This window comes from Rhodnius prolixus, unplaced genomic scaffold, assembly GCF_049639745.1.
Source record: "Rhodnius prolixus isolate KJV_2025 unplaced genomic scaffold, Rpr scaffold_6, whole genome shotgun sequence".
Classification (NCBI taxonomy): domain Eukaryota; kingdom Metazoa; phylum Arthropoda; class Insecta; order Hemiptera; family Reduviidae; genus Rhodnius; species Rhodnius prolixus.
The window spans coordinates 11586430-11608420 of NW_027411634.1; the positions used below are offsets into that span (position 1 = coordinate 11586430).

Consider the following 21991-nt stretch of genomic DNA (forward strand, 5'->3'; position numbering starts at 1 on the left):
AACGCTTAATAAACAACACTATCCTTTAAACCTATGTGTACTTACGGACTAGAGCTGTGGGGTTCAGCGAAACCTACAAACATACGGACTGTGCCGGCATTTCAGTCAAAACTTCTCCGACAGATAGCTGACGCTTTTTTCTACGGTGACTAACCTCACTCTTCACACCAACCTCAACATTCACTTCATAGACCAACTCGCCAAGACTAAATACCAAAAATTCCATACTACTCTCTCGACTAGCTCTAATCCTCTTGTGCAGTCTCTCGCCTCCTCTGACATCCCTAACAATCCTCCTCGCCGACTGAATCGCCAGTGGCCCCACGACTTCCTTGTAGTCTGAAGGCCTAAACGCCATTATTCTCCTATCTCTCCTCTCTCCTCCTCATATTCTCCTCCTCACATTCTCCTCTCTCCTATAGAGAGTGCTACCGCTGGGTAGTTTCTCTCCTCCTGCTCTTCTCGCACCAGTTCATCGCTCTCTCCATATTTACTGATTGTATACATGAATTGTAAATAACAAAATAAATTTTAAATAAATAAATGAGTATTGACTTAAATAACAGTATTCATTTCCTCGACGGATTCCTTTATAATTTACACTTTATCTCAGTCACTGATAAATCAAATGTAAAACATTATAATCAAGGTGTCAACTTGGTTTAAAATGTAGAACTAAAAAGTGGACTATTCAATAAAGATATTAGTTGGTAAATTTACTATAAAAGAAGGTTTCTATTAATAATGAAATTTTCTATAAAATCGAATCACAAGAAGTTTTGATACAGTGGAAGAAGATTAGTGTACACCTCGGTTTGGCAAAAGATAAATGCTACCAAAGTACTCTGAACTGAAACGTTACCTATTGGTGTTTTACATAAAAAAAATGGTTAATAAGTACGCTGGAAATATAGGGAAAACTTTAATTACAAAAAAAGTCCCTGTAACAAAAGTGGACATGGAAGCAAATCACAGTCCAAGATTGATTATTCAAGATGTTAGAAGATACATGGTAAGGTCACTCAGGTCTAAAGAATGGAAATTAGAAATCCAGATACGAAATATCCAAAAATCAACGCTAAGATCATTGGCACAGTTCCATGCATGATGGCTGAAAGAAAAATTATCCATACAGCATTTTAGGAGAATGGCAAAGCACGTCAGAAAACACAATCTAACATTGAAGAAAGCCCCCTCTAACATCTTTTTGGAACGTATGCCAAGAATGTGACTCTATTCTAAATAGATTGGAGATATTCCAGTTATGAGGCGCCACCACGGTAGCCGAGCGGTTAGAGGCGAGACCTGTAAAGGTAATATGTATTGTGGTACTGGGTTCGATTCCCGGCGTCTTAGGTCTTGCATTTTATTTAATGGTTAATAAAAAAAATTTACAGTGAAGTATGCTTGCTAGTCGCCTCCGTCCACGACACCTGATTGGTAGCTGGATGTAGAGCCGGCCTGAAAAAATAGGCAATTCACTTTGCTTTATTCCAGTTATGAATATTACTACAAGTAGACAGACATGAATAGTAAAAGTAGATATTTTTATTTAATAGTATGATTAATGTTTTTGGTGAGAATAGTGTACATTTCTCTAAGGCACGAAGAGTGAGAGAGAAGTACATACAACATGTTATAGGGAAGAGAAGTTATGTGAAGTGGTAGGATTGGTGAGAAACCAGCGTTAAAGGATTGTGGTGGGGGAGTTTGAAGGCTTATGTCTTAAGACAACTGGGCCAGTCAGCTACTACAAGTGGTTACAGAGAGATAGCTAAGCCACAGCCAACCTAATTCACTTCGTCTGTCCATCTGTCATTTACTTATTTTTGTTTGTTTATTTAATGTGAGATTCCTTCAATATGGTTCAGACGTCCAATATATTTGATACGGTAAGAGGCTATTTTGTTTTAAATTTTATAATTAGGAAAATATTAACAGGATTACAAAAAATATTATTAATACGATGGCCAAGTACTTTCAGCACCCCATTTTAACAGCATGTATTTCGCTTAAAATAAAAGTGACTTTAATGCCTAAAGAAGAAGTTGTCTAAATCCCTCGGTCTATCAGTTCTTACTGATTGCTTTTACATTTTTACTTTGATCTGATATTTTTGATGTTCAAAGAATTCCTCATTCTTCCATAATCACAAAATTGGTAAACAGCACTTGGCATAGAAATTAAAATGATTCATTGTGGCCATTAAATTCAATGGAAGTAACTCATATAAATACAACTAATAAGATTGTTTTGCATGAATTAAATTGCTTATCATTATTACCTGTTTTTACTCTAACACCGAATGGCAAGGGCAAGAAGTGCTTACTCTTAATTGCTAATAGTCAGTTCTACTTTATATTTTATGAAGGTCACACAAAATAATCTATACAGAAATATTTTTGAAGCTATAGGATTGGCTGAGTTTTTTAGCAAATTAAGCTCCGCCTTATATCGTTTCCCCTCTTTTAGATTTAGATTGATAGTGGGGGGATTTTAAACCGTTATCGCTCCCGGCTTATCAACAACACACTACTACACTAATAAATGTTGTGAGAGAGGTAGAGAATCTGAAAATAGAGATTGCAAATGCCAAGGTAAAGGGCGGAAGTTTTCCTTCAGGTCGTTCAAGGGTAGGGCTTTTAAGAACTCAAAATTTTACTTTTTTAAAAAAAACGTAACAACTAAATCTGGTATGGCTTAGTATTTCATCAAAATTTTTATTTTTTTACTCAAAATTTCCACCAAGTAATGGAATTTACTTCAGTGACATTGAATAAACCCTTGAACCTCTTAAAGTATTTATAGAACCATGTTTAAAACTAAAGTTTATTGACACTTTTAGACAGATTATTTGGAAATTTGCAGGAAATTGATGGGTTTATTTTGAAAAAAAATTCAAATTTGATAAGTTCATCTTGAGTTGTCTTGTGGTTGAAAGTTTTAAGCATAAAGTTCAAGTCAGGGGCCAAAGTAAAGTCAGGCGGGCTTTAAATCCAACTACCAATTAGAAGTCGTGGACGGAGGCGACTAGTAAGCATTCTTTACTGTAAAATTCCTTTTATTAACCATTAAATAAAATCCAAGGCCTAAGACCGGGAATCGAACCCAGTACCACACAATACATATTTAGCTTTACTGATCTCGCATCTAACCGCTCGGCTACCATGGCGCCTATGCCATTATTAATCAATTGTCCTCTTTTCATGTCTTCATGTAGGAAAATGTTGATGTTGAGATGCTCAATGGCCATCTATTCGATGGTGTAAAATATCCATGCCTATAACACTAACTTCGAAAAGATTGGGCTGCAGATAATTTTGTCCCTTTGTTGCATGAACTTTACTAAAGCTCATTTCTCAGATTGGTTCTTCTGAATAGGGCCCACTTATTTCTTGCTTTTATTATCTTTGTTTCCCGTTTGTTCGCAATAGTATAAATCTAATGGCGGATCGGTGAAGTTGGAAGATACAGACTAATCTCCAATATTCATACAAATTTTCAAATAATGACTCCTCTAATCCACCATTTTTAAAAGACCAATTTCGTCTGAAGTGTTTGACATTCTTGGGTAAAGCTTGAAGTTACGAATTCTTCTTTTTCAATTCTTCAGAATGCTAAACTTTCGGCAATACTAGCCTTTCTTCTGTAAGGTGCGACTTCTCCAGTGTGACAGGCTTAAGTGATGCGTTTGTTTGTTCACTTTGACTTGCAGTAGCCAGTCAAGAAGATGAGTATTAATTAATAATATTAACAAAAGCTCCAAGTACTTCGATAATTTGTACATTTATCGATATAAGATAAATAAATGATAGTAAAAGTTATTTTTAATTAGATTAACTCAATAACTTACAGGCTAATATAGCGTCATCATCGAGAAATGTTATCCAAATTAGATCTACCTACGCATGACGTTGTCATCAACCCACTTCTCCCTTTTGTTTATTTATAACCAGTGAGAAAACAATAATATGTCAGTAACAATTGAAAATCATCATAAAATTAGATAATGGTTTAATTTAAACGGAGTTACCGTTTATTTGGGGACATATTCACGGAAAGTACAGGAAACTGTTATAACTGAAAGTGTGAAGTAGTTTTCCAAAATATAGTATGGTTCATTTTATAAACCATAATTTTGTTTTAAATAAAGATAAAACCCATCTGGACGTATGGACAGAGCTGTGGGGTTCAACCAAACGCACCAATCTCCAAAGGATTCAGTCCCTAGAATCTAAAATATTACTTCGAACTATAGTGAACGCTCCATTTTATGTCTCCAACCTGACTATACACACTGACCTTAACATTCCTTTTATCGCACAAGTCGCTGAAAACACGATACAGAAAACTTCATTTTAACCTGCTATCACATGCAAATCCTCTAGCAACTCTAGCTCAAAATCTAACTTTAAGAACTCTTCCTGATAACCCGGGCAAGACACCTTAAGAGACAGTGTGGCCTCGTGATCTCCTCTCAAGTGAAGAGAGTGACTAATAGTCTTAATGTTTTTTGAGTGTTACCACTGGGTGTAACTTCTCCACTCGCTTGTATCTACCATTCACTTCTATCATTGCGCCGACTCGCTGATTGTAGCAAAAATAAACGCAAACAAATTAAAGGTATCAAATGATCGCGAATTTAAATGATTTGTTACCACAAGTATTTAAATACATTTGGCGAGAAGATAAACTCTTGTCTTTTAACTTTGGCTGTCATAAGACAATCATTAAAAAAAGTCTTTAAAGGAAAAAAGAGTTTGAATTCTTTGGAGATTGGAGCGTTTGGTTGAACCTCACAGCTCTATTCCATGCGCCCAGATGGGTTTCAAAATATTAGTATAAATCAGTCTTTTGTTGTCCAGAGAGAGTGTTGATCTATCGTCTAAGAGTCTTTTAAGTAGTCGATAGCGACTGTTTAGTTCTGTTCTTTTAGGTCTAGTGTGGATTTCATGTAATACTCAAATTTTTAAATCCAAACACAATTTTGTGATTTTGATACCATAAATGTCTTATCCGCATGTTTTCGACCCAATCTTTTTTGGGGGGTTTTTGCTATTTTTCACACTTCTAGCTTTACTAACAATATTTTTCTTAGTATCTTTTTGAAAATTAATGTTTACTGCGAGCGCTTTTGTATCTTCCTGGATCGTGGATCTGAGACCCAGCTCTAATGAATCGTATTGAAGACTCTTGAATTGAATTATACATGGAACTAGTGGATTTTTCAACCGGATTTCATGAATGATCAGGGTTTTTTTCTATTTCTACAATTTCAGTCACGTGATGGAAAGAACCTGGTTCGTAAGTTCAGTTATTGTTGCTGACGAAATTCATTGATCAGATAGTAGTTCTGTGAAGGATTAAACTTCTAATAAGTAATTTTTTAATTTAAAATTAGAATAATTGGAAGTGAAAATAGTTATAAGGAAACAATGAATAGAAGAAACTGAGTACCGAATGATGTACTCGTACATTCATATTACGTTTAAGGATTACAATCTGCGTTATTACCTGCGTTAATACTAAATCCGAACGTATATTTAGTTAATTTAATTCACTTCTAAGAATATATTTCTATTATAAGGAATAATAGTTCTCAGAATCTTGATAATAGTTTCAATATTGTTTAATCAGTTGGCTTATTGCCGCAATATTAAGACAAGATAGCAAAACCACAACAATAGATATTACATCAACATGTTCTTGTAGTTTCTTATTAATTGACATTTCTTTAGAACGCTCTCTGCATACAATTAAACTGTATTTATAATGTAATTAATCATTTGAGTTGTTTGAGAAAATGTTTTTTTATAAATTGTCTTATAAAAGTGCATGTAAATGAAGTGCATTTAATTGCGATGGTACTACAAAGAGTTTTAGTGAAATAATGCAAGATATAAACAACATTTACAATTAAATGGGAGTCACTTCATTAATGTAACATGCTAAAGAATTAAAAAGGACTTTCCGTACTTTAGGGATAATTTAAAAGTTTGCTCATTACTAGTTAGTTATTGTGCTATTCAAGCTCTTGCAGTAGAACCACCAAAATCAAATATTTATTCAAGAATTTTGCTTGTCAGAATAAGATATTTAAGTTGCCAGAGATACTCAAATTTTCTACTGTAAAATTTAAAAAATAAAATAAACAAATAAGCTCAATATATAAATATTCAGGGATAAATAATTAACAAAAGATTTCTTAGAGGATACGCTGAAAAAAAGCCAAATTTCTGCTGCAATTTTATCCAAAGTGGATCAAATTCAAGATAAGAATAAATTTAGTGATTAGTATTTGCTAATCAGATTAACGTAAGCAATATCAAGATTAAGATATTAGAGGGAATAATGAGATGAATATCTTGGCGAAAGGAAGGATTCAGTCTTGTTTAAACGCCTCCGATTGTTTGGCTAAGAGATTTAGGTAATGCACTAAGGGGTTGCGTTGTTTGGAAAGATGACAAGACCAGTTCTTGAACGATAGTAGAGGGAGGTATTACATCGATATACCATAAATATCTCCAACCAAACCTCGGTTTAAAGTATTGACTGGAGAAAAGTGGTTTTATACCACGATAATGCTGCTTAGGATCAACTATAACCTTACCGAACTGCACATATTCAAAAGAATTTGGTCACATACTCGTAGTCCCAAATTTAATTGTGCTTATGGAAAAAAATGGTGATATCAATCATTATTTGCCACATATCAGCCATAAATTACGCATCAACAAAAACTTGATAGCCAAACTATATGAATAAGTATGATCTACTTGGAACTTCGAGAGACACGAATTAAAATGCATTCGAATCACCTACTTCTATATCAGAACAACAGACCAACTTAAGAGAAGACGGCATTAAACTTGTAAAAATATTACGGAGGTGCACATGATTTTGAAATTAATGCTAAAAACATGGAAAACATTAGTTCAACAAATGAAGCTCCCAAGACGCCGTTGTTTCCCTTGGAGAAGATAGAAATGATAAGCGAGAGGTATCACAGATTCTGAATAAATAAAGATTTGCATAGATAGTGCTGATTGTATTCCATCAACATGTTGTCAATTGAAGGCGTAGTCTCACAATAAGTTGGTTTTTAGAGCCCACAATAGAAAAATTACCTATACAAATGTACAAATGAAGGCGCTACGGTAGCCGAGCGGGTTAAGAGGCGAGATCTGTAAAGCTAATATGTATTGTGGTACTGGGTTCGATTCCCTGTCTCTAGGCCGTGGATTTTATTTAATGGTTAATAAAGGGAATTTACAGTAAAGTATGATTGCTAGTCGCCACCGTCCACGAAACCTAATTGGTAGTTGGACGTTAAGCCCCGCCTGAAAAAATTGGCGATTATTTTACTTTACTTTATATAAAAACGACACAAATCAATAATAAATAAGAAATATTCATTGAATGTCCGGATAAATGGATTGATGAATAAGAATGTGGAAGTGCAGAAACAATAAAACAAAGATAAAGAAATTTTAGAAAGATTTTTATTAGTAAATGCAATTCATAATAACCCTCACTGAATTGGGCAGAATGCAGAGATTTAATGTGCAGCGATTAACTTAATAAACTTTAGCTGTTAATAATGTGGTAATACATTTGGTAAACATTATGCATACGAGGGTCGTTTGAAAAGTCCGTGCAAAGTCAGAGAGATAGCACTACTGGCGCGTATCGAGGTTATGTTTAGTTAGTAGCATCTCTTGGAAGAACACACACCAAGTTTCAGCCAGATCGGTCTATTTCTTTGTGTTTGGCATTCGTTTGAATCGAGGAAGTCGAGTGATTTTCAAATCGTGTGAAGTGTTGCAAGGACGGTTTGCAGCTGTTCCAGAAGAATCCGCAGGACTTTAAGCGTCGTTTCGTCACTGTGGATGAAACATGGATACATCACTACACTCCTGAGACCAAAGAACAATCTAAACAATGGGTTACCAAGGGGGAATCTGCGCCAAAAAAGGCGAAGACCGTTCCTTCGGCCGGAAAGATTATGGCGACTGTCTTTTGGGATTCGCAAGGAATAATCCTCATCGACTATCTGGAAAAGGGTAAAATATTACAGGTACATATTATTCATCGTTATTGGACCGTTTGAAAACCGAGCTGCAAGAAAAACGCCCACGATTGGCCCACAAAAAAGTCCTTTTCCATCACGACGACGCACCAGCTCACACCTCAGCAGTTGTGGTCGCAAAATTAATGAAAATATGGTTCCAACTCGTTTCACATCCCCCCTATTCTCCAGACTTGCCTCCCTCGGACTACTATTTGTTCCTCAATATGAAGAAATGGCTGGCGGGAAAAAGATTTTATTCAAACGAGGAGGTGATTGCAGAAACGAATGGCTATTTTTCAGACTTGGACAAATCCTATTATACGGAAGGGATCAACAAACTAGAGCAGCGTTGGACGAAGTGTATACGCCTAAAAGGAGGCTATGTTGAAAAATAAAAAAGGTTTACCCCAAAAAATTAAGTAGTTTTTATTTTTGCACGGACTTTTCAAACGACCCTCGTATAGTGCAACATTCCGGACCCCTGCGCATTACAAGAGAGCCCATGATACCAAGAAGAATAATAAAGATTGTATCATCACAATATTATAAAACAATGATACCAACTTCCACACCCTGCTTCCCAGAGCAGCAAGTGCTCTCCTTAGACCGTGTGGACTGGCTGGATATCTTGACAAAGAGAAGGCGTAGTAAGAATATTAAAAGGTGGGATAAGGAATTCCCCGTGTAAATTCATTGTTCATTGTTAATAAAAGGAAGTAATTATGAACTTTACAAACACAGCGATACTACCTTCATTCACATACACAGCCTCTATGATTAATTATTTGTATTTTGTCGCCAAAGAAGAAAAATGCGCATTAAAATCACAAATATACAGATTACTTGGAGACTGATTCAATTATCTAAAAAAGAAGGTTATCTTCAGAACTTACAATATAAACACAGTATTTTTTTTTTTTTATAAAAATAGAACTTGTTTAAAATATTCCCTAACATTTTCTCAAATATTTCAGAGAGATCAGAAGTAAATTTTTGAAGTGCAATTTGTAACCTTTGACTTCCTTATTTTAAGACAATCTACTTTAAAAATTGACTACTGGTCCGTCTAAAAGAGTTTTCAATGAATTAAACAACTTGAAAAACTAACACTGTTGAGTGCTCGTGAACACGTTTTCTTGTAATACAAACGTAATTTCTCATACGAAGATAAAAGGAATCCTGGAAAATGATATACCGTTTGAAAGCCCATTAGACAAGGAAACTTTTATAAAAAAAAGTGCCAGCACCTAGGTCTGATAGTGATCACATAAGGGCCTAATGAGTTTTCTTCAAAAATTTCGATTACTCTTTTATTTTTCCAGCATTCGGAGGAAGATTGAGGCTGTTTAGAGAATAACTTATGCTTCAAAATGGTATCAATTTTTAGAAAATTTATCTGTCTTTCTAACCGTGTCATCAAAATCGAATTCGGACTAAAACTTTCTGAGTAATAACATTTTTATTGCAAAAAAAAAAGTGATGATTTTAGGGAAAAAAAATTAAAGTGACGTCACTCAAGAACAGTGGAAAATATGAAGTTGGCCAATACATCATTGAACTCCACTTTAGATGTACTACACACAGTAGGCCTATGGACAATACTTACTGGTCCACCCTTTATGTAAGGTTGGTGTGCCTTTTGTACTGTTTATGTACAGTAAATACAAAAAATCTTCCCAATTTTAGTTGCGTGTTATATAAAGAGGCTATACGTCACAGCCACTGAAGTAAATATACATCCTTGGAAAACCGAAATCAACAAATCAACATTCAAAATTTCATTTCTTTATTACTTTTTTTTTGTAATAAGAGTTCATGTGAAGGAATTTCAGACACTTGGTGAAGTGTTTCTTTTAGCCATTAATAGAAATGTATTTTAAAATATAAACAAAGTTATTAATAGTGCTTTAGTATAAAAGCATTACGTTACATTAAAGACAAGGTTAACCCTTTCACTTACCTACACGCACTAGTACAACCAAAACATATACAATATATTAAAATTAAGTCCGGGACTAAAAATAGTCGAGGCAAATTCCATAACGCCATATTTTACATTCATGAATTTACTCGGTTGTTATAGCTGTTTTTTTTTACCTTTTAAGAATCAATTCTTAAGCGACATTACAAGAACAGTGGTGCCACCACTATCAATCATTTGAAACACAAACTTTCGGATCTTGAAGGAATAACCGGATTTCTTGTGTATCTAAATTATAGTGGTTCACTCATGGATGAAGGAATTAATGTTTTTCTTTTAACAAAACGTATAATTATGTTCCCATCTATAACAGATCCTTGTTATTCTATTCGATATAAACAAAACATTTGACTGGAGACAAATTATTTAAAACTCACGGCATGATGTTATATTTTCTTTTTTTAAATTGAAAGCATTAAAGAAGTAAAAAATTGGGCTTACATTAAAGGATGAATTCACGCCAAAAGTGTTTCCTTAACTTATCCATCCTCCAAGGAGATATTTTATCTTAAAAAAAAGAAAGAGAACCTGTCAGTTTCCGTTATCTTTCAAGTTAAATGAAATATTTTGTCTAAAATAAATAGCACACCAGCTAGTATGTTAACTACTGTATAATTTTTGATGTTATACATTTTTTTTTTTGTTTAAGGCTTCTTCCAAATCAGGCAATGTTGCCTAATCTAAAGCTTAAATGGTGGTGTAGTCTAAACCCTCAACAAAAAATTGGGTTAGTTAGTTTTTGTTTTTTTAAATTTTAATTGGCTGAGCGATTAATTTGCTAGCTCAATAATCTGAAGTGGTAGGTGCCTTTTTTTGACGTGAATACGTCTTTAAATTTGAATCATATGGTGGCAATCCAAAAAAATCTAATGATAACAAATTCGGGGGATACAGTTTGGCATTATAGTTTCGAATCTATCGTCTATATCCAAAATTAAATTAGACCACTGTATAGCTAAAAGATCAAAGAATTCATTACGATAAACGAGTACTGTGATGCATCGCGCGTGGTGGAGGGGAAAGCGCCGCCATTTTGAGATAATTTTGCTGCGTATCGAGATTTGCAATCAGCATAACGTTTGACTCGGAGAAGCTACGAAGTTCGTTTAAGTTTTAATCGTCAGCTGTCGTCACAATCTATCGATTGTATATAAAACATTAGTGTAAAATAGTGGCAGTGAATATAATAAGGTGTTAGAATAAAAAAATATCAAAAATATATAATGTCGGCCTATATGCGTGAAAAGCCAAAACCAAATACAGAGATCGTATACGGTTGGAAAGGCGCTTCTCAAGAACAATCGAATGGTAATAATAAAACACCATATGACCGAGTCAAGCTGTGAAAAGAATGAATGCGGCCGAGCGGATCAACGACGGTGTCAGTACATCTGCAGCTGAAATTATGCAAGTGGATGATGAAATCGCTTCTACATCGACAACGGACTGTATAGGCATAGATTGTGTTCGATCGTCGATTTGTTTCCTTGATTTCATCCTAAATACATAAATAAAAATATTTTATATAAAAAATATAACCCGTTCCGTAAACGTATTCACGTACAACACACGGCCGTGTCCATGACACAGCCACATTTTTTTTTGGTAATCGTTAAATATTTTGTCAAACTGGGAAAAGAAACGGGAAAAATCATGCTTTTGATTTTGGTTTTTGCTTAATTTTTGGGGTGGCAGGACTGCTAATAGAAGATTGACGGATAGTTTGAACCTGTTTTGGAGTTAGTGTGATGCCCAGCTCTTTCTCATACTTACTACCTCGTCCTTAAATCTTTCTTTGGAAGTTTGGAGTTCTTCCAGATAGTAACATGGGACTTTTCTATCCCTAAATGTAGATTTTACTCTGAAGCAACGTACATCTTGCCATTACGTCTACATTGTCATTAGCGCCGTACACTTACGTCTATTACTTGGCAATTTGTTCAAAAACTAACAATTACCAACGAAGTAATATAAAATGCATTATTGTGCTTAAAAAACATAAAGTTATCCAGGCTGACCAACATCTATCTGTCTTCAATCATTACAGTTCAAAATTCTTCGTCGAATAACCTAACACCCCATATTATTTGCAACAGAAACTGCCGATTTTAATTTCTCTTTCTCATTTTAATCTCTTCTGTGACAGTTCCTAACTTAAGAGTGATGGCCATGGATTTTCTTGACCAATAAATAAATATTATTTTGGCGGAATCACTATTTGGTGATGACTACCCTTTATGCGTCTAAGGATCAGCTTATTTACTTGCTGTAGTTGCTTTACTTCCCTTTGGTTGTAAATTTCTATCAAAATTTTCCCCCCAAAAAAAGTAAAGCTGTGCATTGAGTTCAGGAGTTTATCTCCAGAGACTCAATTCTCATATACCTATGGTTCAATAGATTCTTGTAAAAGGTGTTAACGAGGTTATTCTGCAAGCAAAGGAGAAATCTGAACAGCAAATGGTATGTTAACATATTGTGTTTAGAAATGTACTGCTATCAAAATTAAAATAGTTGTTTGACAATTCTTTTAGAGTAAACAATCATTGATTATTCAATTGTGCCATTAATCTGTGCTATATTCAGTGATATAGTTCATGGTTTCTTACAGAAAGATGTCATCTTTAAGTTACTATCAAACTCTTAACCACCGACTCTTCAATTTAGTTGATCCATTAAAGGTGACTCTAAACTAGGGCCACAAATAAGTTGATTAATTCTTCCCAATTCATTCTTGTATCTCAATAGGTTCATTATATTTTTTAAATATTCACGGTACACTGTAAGTTTTACTTCTAATTGCAAAATCTCTGGCACTGCTCGTACAACATTACAGATTTACACTTTGAAACTACCAGGCGAAATGGTAATCAAGACTGTTCGCTTCCGGAAACTTTGCAGTGGTTTATTGACAAATTTACAATACCCAATTGTAGTTTATTGTATTGAAAATTGAAATTAATTCTTTTCTTTTTATTCTATGTATATGTTACCGAGAAATATTGGAGAATGTCAAGATTCACTTGGTGAATGTTGAAATTCACAAAGTCTCTTCGTGAAAGACCAAAACTTTTGTTTAAGTTGTAACAATAAATAAGTTTGTATAACTTCAAACATATAATTAAGTTTATTGTTGGTATTATTATCTTTTCTTGTTTAAAATGCACTTTTAGTTTTAGGTGCAACAATTTTAAGTTGAATTTAAGTACACGGGCAGTTACTTAAGCTTCCTCTTTTTTTGACAGTTATCGTAATATGTTTTAATAATAAAGTTTGATTTAAAAAATACTTTTATACTAATAATAAACTTAATTATGTGACTGACGTTTTACAATCTTATTTATTCCAGCCACTCTTTCACCAAGCGACTAGGTGAATCTCAATGTACGTACACCAAGTGAATCTTGATATTCTCCAATTTCGGTCTTTCACGGTATCACATAGAAGCGGCGCGATTTCCTCAGCTATCGAGATCATTAATTAAATGTTAATTTTTTTGGAGTTACCATCAGAGGATGACGCCTCACATGTTGCGCATGTCCAGCGTTGCAAGCAGATATTAGGCAAAAAACTAATTAGGCAAAAAAAGTAGCTTTTATCAGGGCTTACGCACAATTGTTTCAAATTAACTGACGGTTGTCTCTTAAAAGACTGTTTTAATCAAGCTAAAGTTAGTGTGTAAAGTAAGAGCAGTTACTTTTTTTTAAAAAAAATGTATATACATATAAAATAAAAATTAAGAACTGATCCGGCTTAAACAAATTTTAAAGGTCATTTACAGAGACGCAAAATATTAAAGTTATTATTAATTAAAAGGTTTTTTTGGCGTTTTAAATTTTTTATTACTTTTTATAGTTTTATAGCTCTTATAATGGCCAAGGATTTTTGTTTTTTGTTTTTTTAAATTATATTTATGTATAATGTATATTATTATATATATATATATATTATTGATGTAGCGGAAATCAGTATAAAAAATAAATATATAAAGATCAGAATATTTTACTTAATTACACAGCTAATATAGCTTTTTACACATCTCTCTCTTTCATAAATCTTGTTAATTATTTTATAATGTAATTTTTCCTTTGTTTCGTTTTTATAATATTCATTGCTACAAAAGCAAAAGCGCGAAAATGATCGTGTATCGTATATGCCATGACAAAAAAAAGCGCTTTGGGTTTGTTATTGATAGATGTCACTTAGTAAATACGAGGGTCGTTTGAAAAGTCCGTGCAAAGTCAGAGAAATAGCACTACTGGCGCGTATCGAGGTTATGTTTAGTTAGTAGCATCTCTTGGAAGAACACACACCAAGTTTCAGCCAGATCGGTCTATTTCTTTGTGTTTGACATTCGTTTGAATCGAGGAAGTCGAGTGATTTTCAAAAAATGGACGAAAAAGAATTTCGTGTGTTGATTAAACACTATTTTATGAAAGACAAAACGCCTCAGGAGACTAAAGAGAAGCTTGATAAACATTATGGTGACTCTGCACCTTCGATTAGAACAGTTTATAAGTGGTTTCAAAATTTTCGGAGTGGCCATATGGGCACAAGTGACGCTGAACGTTCTGGACGCCCTGTTGAGGTTACTACTCCAGAAATCATTGATAAAAATCCATGATATGGTGATGGATGACAGAAGAGTGAAGGTGCGTGAGATTGCTAGTGCTGTGGGCATCTCGAATGAACGGGTACATAATATTTTGCATCAACATTTAGACATGACAAAGCTATCCGCAAGATGGGTGCCGCGATTGCTCACGCTTGACCAAAAACGAAATCGTGTGAAGTGTTGCAAGGACGGTTTGCAGCTGTTCCAGAAGAATCCGCATGACTTTAAGCGTCGTTTCGTCACTGTGGATGAAACATGGATACATCACTACACTCCTGAGACCAAAGAACAATCTAAACAATGGGTTACCAAGGGGGAATCTGCGCCAAAAAAGGCGAAGACCGTTCCTTCGGCCGGAAAGATTATGGTGACTGTCTTTTGGGATTCGCAAGGAATAATCCTCATCGTCTATCTGGAAAAGGGTAAAACTATTACAGGTGCATATTATTCATCGTTATTGGACCGTTTGAAAACCGAGCTGCAAGAAAAACGCCCACGATTGGCCCACAAAAAAGTCCTTTTCCATCACGACAACGTACCAGCTCACACCTCAGCAGTTGTGGTCGCAAAATTAATGGAAATAGGGTTCCAACTCGTTTCACATCCCCCCTTATTCTCCACACTTGGCTCCCTCGGACTACTATTTATTCCCCAATATGAAGAAATGGCTAGCGGGAAAAAGATTTTATTCAAACGAGGTGGTGATTGCAGAAACGAATGGCTATTTTTCAGACTTGGACAAATCCTATTATTCGGAAGGGATCAACAAACTAGAGCAGCGTTGGAAGAAGTGTATAAGCCTAAAAGGAGACTATGTTGAAAAATAAAAAAGGTTTACCCCAAAAAATTAAGTAGTTTTTATTTTTGCACGGACTTTTCAAACGACCCTCGTAGATTATTTCTGTATTAAAGGGCTATTTCAAGTACATATAGTATCTTTAGGTAGAAACAGTAGTTCTATTGTTTCATAGGATATACTAGGGCTAAGTTTGCCAAAGAGAGATGGTCCTAGTTAGTTTATACAATAAATGGAGTAATGCCCAAAAATGAATCAACACCCATTGCTTAGTATGTTAGTAATGAAGTAAGTTAGTATGTCAGTGCCCCTCTCCGAACATTTTGTAGGGCTGTTTTAATACAAATTAAACGCGAAATTTCGTTCATAAAAAAAGAAGAAGAAAAATAGCTTCTTTTAATTTGGTTCTCGGTGATATGATGTAGTTTTACACATTTAGAAACAGTATCTACTGGCACCTTCAGATTCTCAATGGTACATCCATATCTGTTACCTTGATTATTAAAGATCTTACTAGGACGACAGAACAATTGGAGCATACGTTATTTGTTTTTTTGTCATGTTAATAACCAATAATCTGCGCAAGGTAACAATCTAAGCTCCACCATTTCAAGCAAGATTGCGCTACTAAAAATTAGTAGCTCTTTTAGATCAGGATGAAAGATAGCCCTATTACACTCTCTGTGAGAACTGAGATGATCACATCTTGTCCAGAGTTTACCATGGTTACAAATAACGCTGATAAATAAAGCTAGATATATTTATTATATTTGGCTGCAAGGTATGCAAAGGAAATGGGATTGATTCCCGTACAAAGGGCAGGAAGAAACTGTCTGTTTAGGTGAAATGCTTGTAAAGAATCTTTTGCTTAAAAGGATCCTGAATTTACTCAGCCTAATTTCCTAATACTGGAGGACTCAAAACACTTTATTCTTAGAAAACTCTCATACGGGGGAATTAAACTTAATGCTTAAACTTGTAGAAGAATAATTGGAGTAAAATACAATCATTGGTTAGAGAGAGTTGAGTGATCGGACAAGTCAGAATACTTAATATGGATATAAATCATCAACAAAATAACCAAAAGTTGTTTAGTTTTTTTTAAATTAAAAGAGTTATGAAATGATTAAGATATTTCAGGAATCAATTAAGGAAAGAATTCCGTGAAGTTATATGATTTATAAATAACTCTAGTAGACAGCAGTACCAATACTCCAGGTCAAAAGTAGCACCTACATTTGAACGAATGGCGGTGAAACAGAAGCATTATAGAGTTTTTTATTTTAAAATATTAAATACTGTTTAAATTTATTATTTGTTGGCGTAAAAAAATAGAAGGCGGCATCATCGGCCATGGGAGCGTCCTTGGGGGAGCTCCCAAACTTCACCGAACATTTTTATCTCTACACAGGGCCTTACTACTCAGTCTGTAATATGTAACCAACCTTACCTTCTCTGGTCCACTTTCTGGTGATCTGTTTCTTTTTTTTTTAAATTTTAATCTTCTACTTGTGCCTCTGACCTACGATATTTACTACGACAATGCCAGGTACTTATAATTATATTCTAATGTAATGTATTTCTAACCATAATTAAATCCTAGTATTTATCAAGATTACAGTTCGCATCCCAACTACACGGAGTACATAATGTTTTATTGCTCACGATTCTGTTTTTGCGAGCTCACATATATATACTAACAATATGCCAAACTATGCTATAGAAGATTGGTATTTGGAATAAGCTTTTAATGAAAGCAAAATTAAAATGTCATGTTTTCAAGTATTATTACAACGAAATATTGTAATATAACTTACGTAGATTTCCATTGGGGCTGGCATTAAATGTTTTAACGAAAATTCTCCACACTCATTATAACCTAACAAACATAACCTAAAAACCATTGGAAAGCATTTAAATTACTAGTAAAAACTGAAAATGATTCTTTGATTTAGATTTAACTTCAAAAATTTTTGTAAGATACAAAATGGTTACCTACACAAACACATTTTGATTCCCCTTTATGGGGAATGTGGATTACCAATTTTTGTAGGGATCCTAACCTAACTTAACTGATTGCCTTTAAATCAAAGGATGTATTGGGTTTCACTGTATCCAGTTGCAAATACCTAGCTCATCAAGTTGAGGTAACTATTTCCCTTAAGGGCATTGAGTAGAGCTCTTCTCCAAAACTGAATAATAATAAATTTAGAAGTAAAATCTTCTAAAAACAACTTTTAGCGTACTAAAATTATGCGGAAGCGTTGTTGGATTCGACCAAGATTGCACGGGTAATCAAAAACGTTATAACTTACACCCTCACAGTATCCTGCAGATTATGGTTGAGTTGATTTTATGTAGGTGTTATAGATAACAAGGTGCTCTGTTTTCGGGCTAGCAGGAAACTGCGATTGGTTGTAGCTAATGTGCTGAATGCACCCTCCACCAAAATTTAAAAAGCGGTTTACCAATAAAAAAAAAAAAGTGGCAGTCCTTGACCTTTAAAAGCTAGAGGCTTTTGCGCTACGGTTTATGATTAAAAGTTAACATTATTAAAAAAAATTCGGATACAAATGTTTGTTTTGGGATAAGTTAATGGCGATATCCAAATGATGTGCACTAGCCATCAAGTGTAGCCATTAAAGGTGGCTCCTCACTGTGAAATGTCTTTCAATATCAGTTAAAACCATGTTCAAAGTTTAGCCATTTCTTTACCACAATTTTATGAGCGGCTATTCACGTCGGCTTTGGAATTAGCCTGCTAATTGAATTGATATGTTTTTTTGAAAAAGCCTCATTTTTTAGCCAAGTTTTGCTAATATTATTGTACTTTCAATTATTTAATAGTAACTTACTCAATTATCTGTCGCTATTATTTTAGTTATACTTGCCCCATTTGTAAAAACTAAATAATTTACTTTAAATAATGCGCATATTTTCATTTATAATTTAATTTTTTAACTGTATTGGGTAATGACTCATTTAAAGAGAGTGGCTAGCCTAATGAAATCCTTGATAAATAATTAGTAACCTTTACCTTCTCACTCGCATTCACTGTCTAGAATACATATCTAAAAATATTGTCCGCTTATATTAATCATTAGTTTATTTTAAATTATCCTCTCATATTTATTTTGCAACTGGAATTAATTACAATAAGCAACAGAGAATTATTTATTTAAATCTTTTAGAAATAAGTAAAAAACGTTGGTGAAAGTAAGGTTTAATGAATCGAGTATCACACATACCGAGTTGCTAGCTTTCTTTTTGCTGACGTAATTCGAATCACAGTATTCCCATAAAAATCTTAGTTTTTTGTATGAATGAATGTTTAGTTGCATTGGTTTTTAGAAGATACAGATTCGAAAAATAGGTTTTCAATTTAAAAAATTTGTTCTTTTAATTAAGGAAAGCAGATAAGAATTTTGGTAAAAGATATGGGAAACTTAGTTCACCATCTTTTTAGAACCACATCTTTCTTATCTGTTTCCCTGTGACTAAATTCACTTTTCTATTTTCTGTGACTAGACTACTGCTCAATTTCTTTGAGTTTAGTCTAACTAAATTAGCATAATAGTTTATGAAATAAATATCATGCTCTCTATCTTGGATAAATGAGAGTGAAACCTTCCCTTTCTCGTACTGGATTTCTTAATATTTCTTTTATAGGCACTTACTAAAATTTTCGTTACTTGCTTGCTCATCCCAAAGTTCTCATTACATATTACTGTTAAGAAGACTCTCTGTTCATGGCAGTTTAAGTCTTATTCAACCATATCCATCTTTAAAGCAGAATATATGGAATTCTGTTAGTCTTTTTCTTAAAAATTTTTCTTTCAACTTTGTTAGTTTAAATTATCAGGAGCTAAACTATCTAAACGCACTGCTTTCTTAATTAAACACTGTAAGCTGCCTTAAAAGCATGAAAAGAACCTTCAAATAAGCTTACTGCTTTTCTAACATCTAATTTACTTTTCGTTTGTTGCTTACATTCAGACTTTGTCCCCATTTTTACCTTTATTACCAAACATTTTGACAAGAATTTTGTATTCTTATCCGTGGCTCTGATAGTCACTGGAAGGTTTGGGTTAATAAGGATGAAGGTTTTATTCCCTGCTATGGTTACAAAACAGGTAACTTTAATGACGTCCTTATAGGATGTTCCATTGGTTTAGGCCAGGATCTTTGATTTTACGTAATCACCACTTATTTAGGTTTTATTTGTTATTTTTGCACTATAACCTCGTTTTGTTGGCGTTTTGATGTTTGGTTAAGGTTAGGCTAGTGTTTCGTTTTCTATTGTATATGTCACTGTCATTTATTACTTACTTTTTTTCTAAATACCTCGAAGTTAGCCCTAAAAAAGTCAATTTAGTAGATGAATATGGTTTGATATTATATGAATTATTCTAAATTAAAATATGTACATAGTTTTAGTTCCTAATTTAAGATCTTACTTTGCTATACTAATTGAAATTTTATTCTAATTTTCTTTTTCTGCTCATTAATATTCTTTAAGCGAAAAATTACCTTCAAAGAATATCCAGTTAAATACTACGTGTAATTATTTAAGAACTATTTGGGAAATTCCCCTCTAAAGCCACGCAACATTGTTGAATACAGAGCAATATGGTAAATGTATGTGATATATACAAGGGATTACCTTGGATTGCTTTCATATATAACATTGCCAACCAATGCTGACACAATGTGAATTTGCATAAAACCACAACTCTTAGTCCTTGTATGTTTTATTCCAACTAACAGGATATAATAATAGTTACAGTCTAGCTGTGTCGTGTACACTTCATTCTTTCAACATAATTACTGGTCAAATACGTTTTACAGTTGTGGTGTTATCCCCATGACGTTTGATCTAAGCTAGTCAGTCTAAGCTATTGTACTACGTAATAGTTACACAATATGTAAACGGATGAGCTGTTAATCGAACGATTAAATTTCAGGGGCTCATTTACTACTCACTTGTGAGCTGCGTAAAAGAAGACAGCTAAATCCTTTAGTGATCTACAAAAACTGAAAGAAAATTGCGGATTCGTAATCAAAAAATTAAACTGTGGCTGTGTCATGGACACGACCGTATGTTGTACGTGAATACGTTTACGTAACGGGTTATATTTTTTATACAAAATATTTTTATTTATGTATTTAGGATGAAATCAAGGAAACAAATAATTACTATGTTACAATATAACTTTATTAATTATAGGTCTGTGATACGAAAAGTACGACACAAATAGCGTACATCGAGAATTTCTGGTAAACGTTAAAACAATATAGGTATTACCTAACGTTGTTGGAGAAGTTTCAATATAAGACAAATTGAACTCGCTGAGCATGAAGTTGGGCAATGAGCAGTTTTGTGAGACATCAACATTAAAGTCTCCAACTATCATAATTGGTGTAGTAAAATCAGGCTCGTAATCGGGTATAATTTTAGCGATGTTTTTGGAATATTTTAACAACGATCGTAACATAAAGAGTTTAATTTCTGCTAACGCTGTGCCCGGATGGATATACACACACCCGAGTTCGAATTTGAACAGACATCTCCAGCTTTTGCGTCTTTGATTTCCAAATAAATTTCCGAAATGTCAATGTTAACTCTATTACAATCAGTGAAGCTATTGATGTTGCGATATATGGCGACTCCACCGGCTTTGCGACTTTTACCATTCGATTGTTCTTGAGAAGCCATTTCCAACCGTATACGATCTCTGTATTTGGTTTTGGCTTTTCGACACGTATAGGCCAGCATTATATATTTTTGATAATATTTTTTTATTATAACACCTTATTATATTATCTGTCACTATTTTACACTAATGTTTTATACACAATCGATAGCTTGAGACGACAGCTAACGATTAAAACTTAAACGAACATCGTAGCTTCTCCGAGTCAAAAGTTATACTAATTGCAAATCTCGATACGCTGCAAAATTATCTCAAAATGGCGGCGCTTCCCCCTCCACAGTGATGCGTCACAGTCCTCGCTTATCGTAATGAATTCTTTGATCCTTTAGCTATCCAGTGGTCTAATTTAATTTTGGATGTAGACGTTAGATTCGAAACTATAATGCCAAACTGTATCCCCCGATTTTGTTATCATTAGATTTTTTGGATTGCCACCATATGATACAAATTTAAAGATGTATTCACGTCAAAATGGATTAATTATAACTCTGTTAATTGCAACAAGTGAAATAGGATTTCCGTTTCTTAGTAGATTTTTTTCTTTAATAGTAAAGAATTTTGTAGTAAAAATCAATCAACCCAGAACTAGGAGTCAACCAATTATCGGCCTTAAGAATGAGGTAGTAGAGAGTCGACTTTAGTCCACTTCAAAGAACTAGTTGTACAGTGGGAACTTTGATAGGCCAAAGATAGAGGCAACTGTCCGCGAGTGACCTCTGACGTCCCAGTAACCAACCTGACTGGAATGAGTGTGTCAACTGTGTCCACCACTGTCAGGAAACTCTTCACCTCCCGATTCTGTCGTGTATCTCTTTTA

The 21991-nt window shown here is 34.0% G+C and overlaps 1 protein-coding gene across 2 annotated transcripts in view; it reads left to right on the plus strand.

Moving 5' to 3' along the window:
* Positions 1 to 1726: 1726 nt before the first annotated feature.
* Positions 1727 to 21991, plus strand: part of Ets98B (DNA-binding protein Ets98B) — a 56171-nt gene continuing 35906 nt past the window's right edge. Inside the window, exon 1 of one of the 2 annotated variants that reach the window (XM_074141300.1) lies at positions 1727 to 1892. In XM_074141300.1, the coding sequence (XP_073997401.1) occupies positions 1863 to 1892 (30 nt within the window). In that variant the 5' untranslated portion in view covers positions 1727 to 1862. Of the gene's footprint in view, positions 1893 to 16814; positions 17010 to 21991 lie in introns of those variants that run through there. The other variant, XM_074141303.1, reaches the window with a different exon arrangement.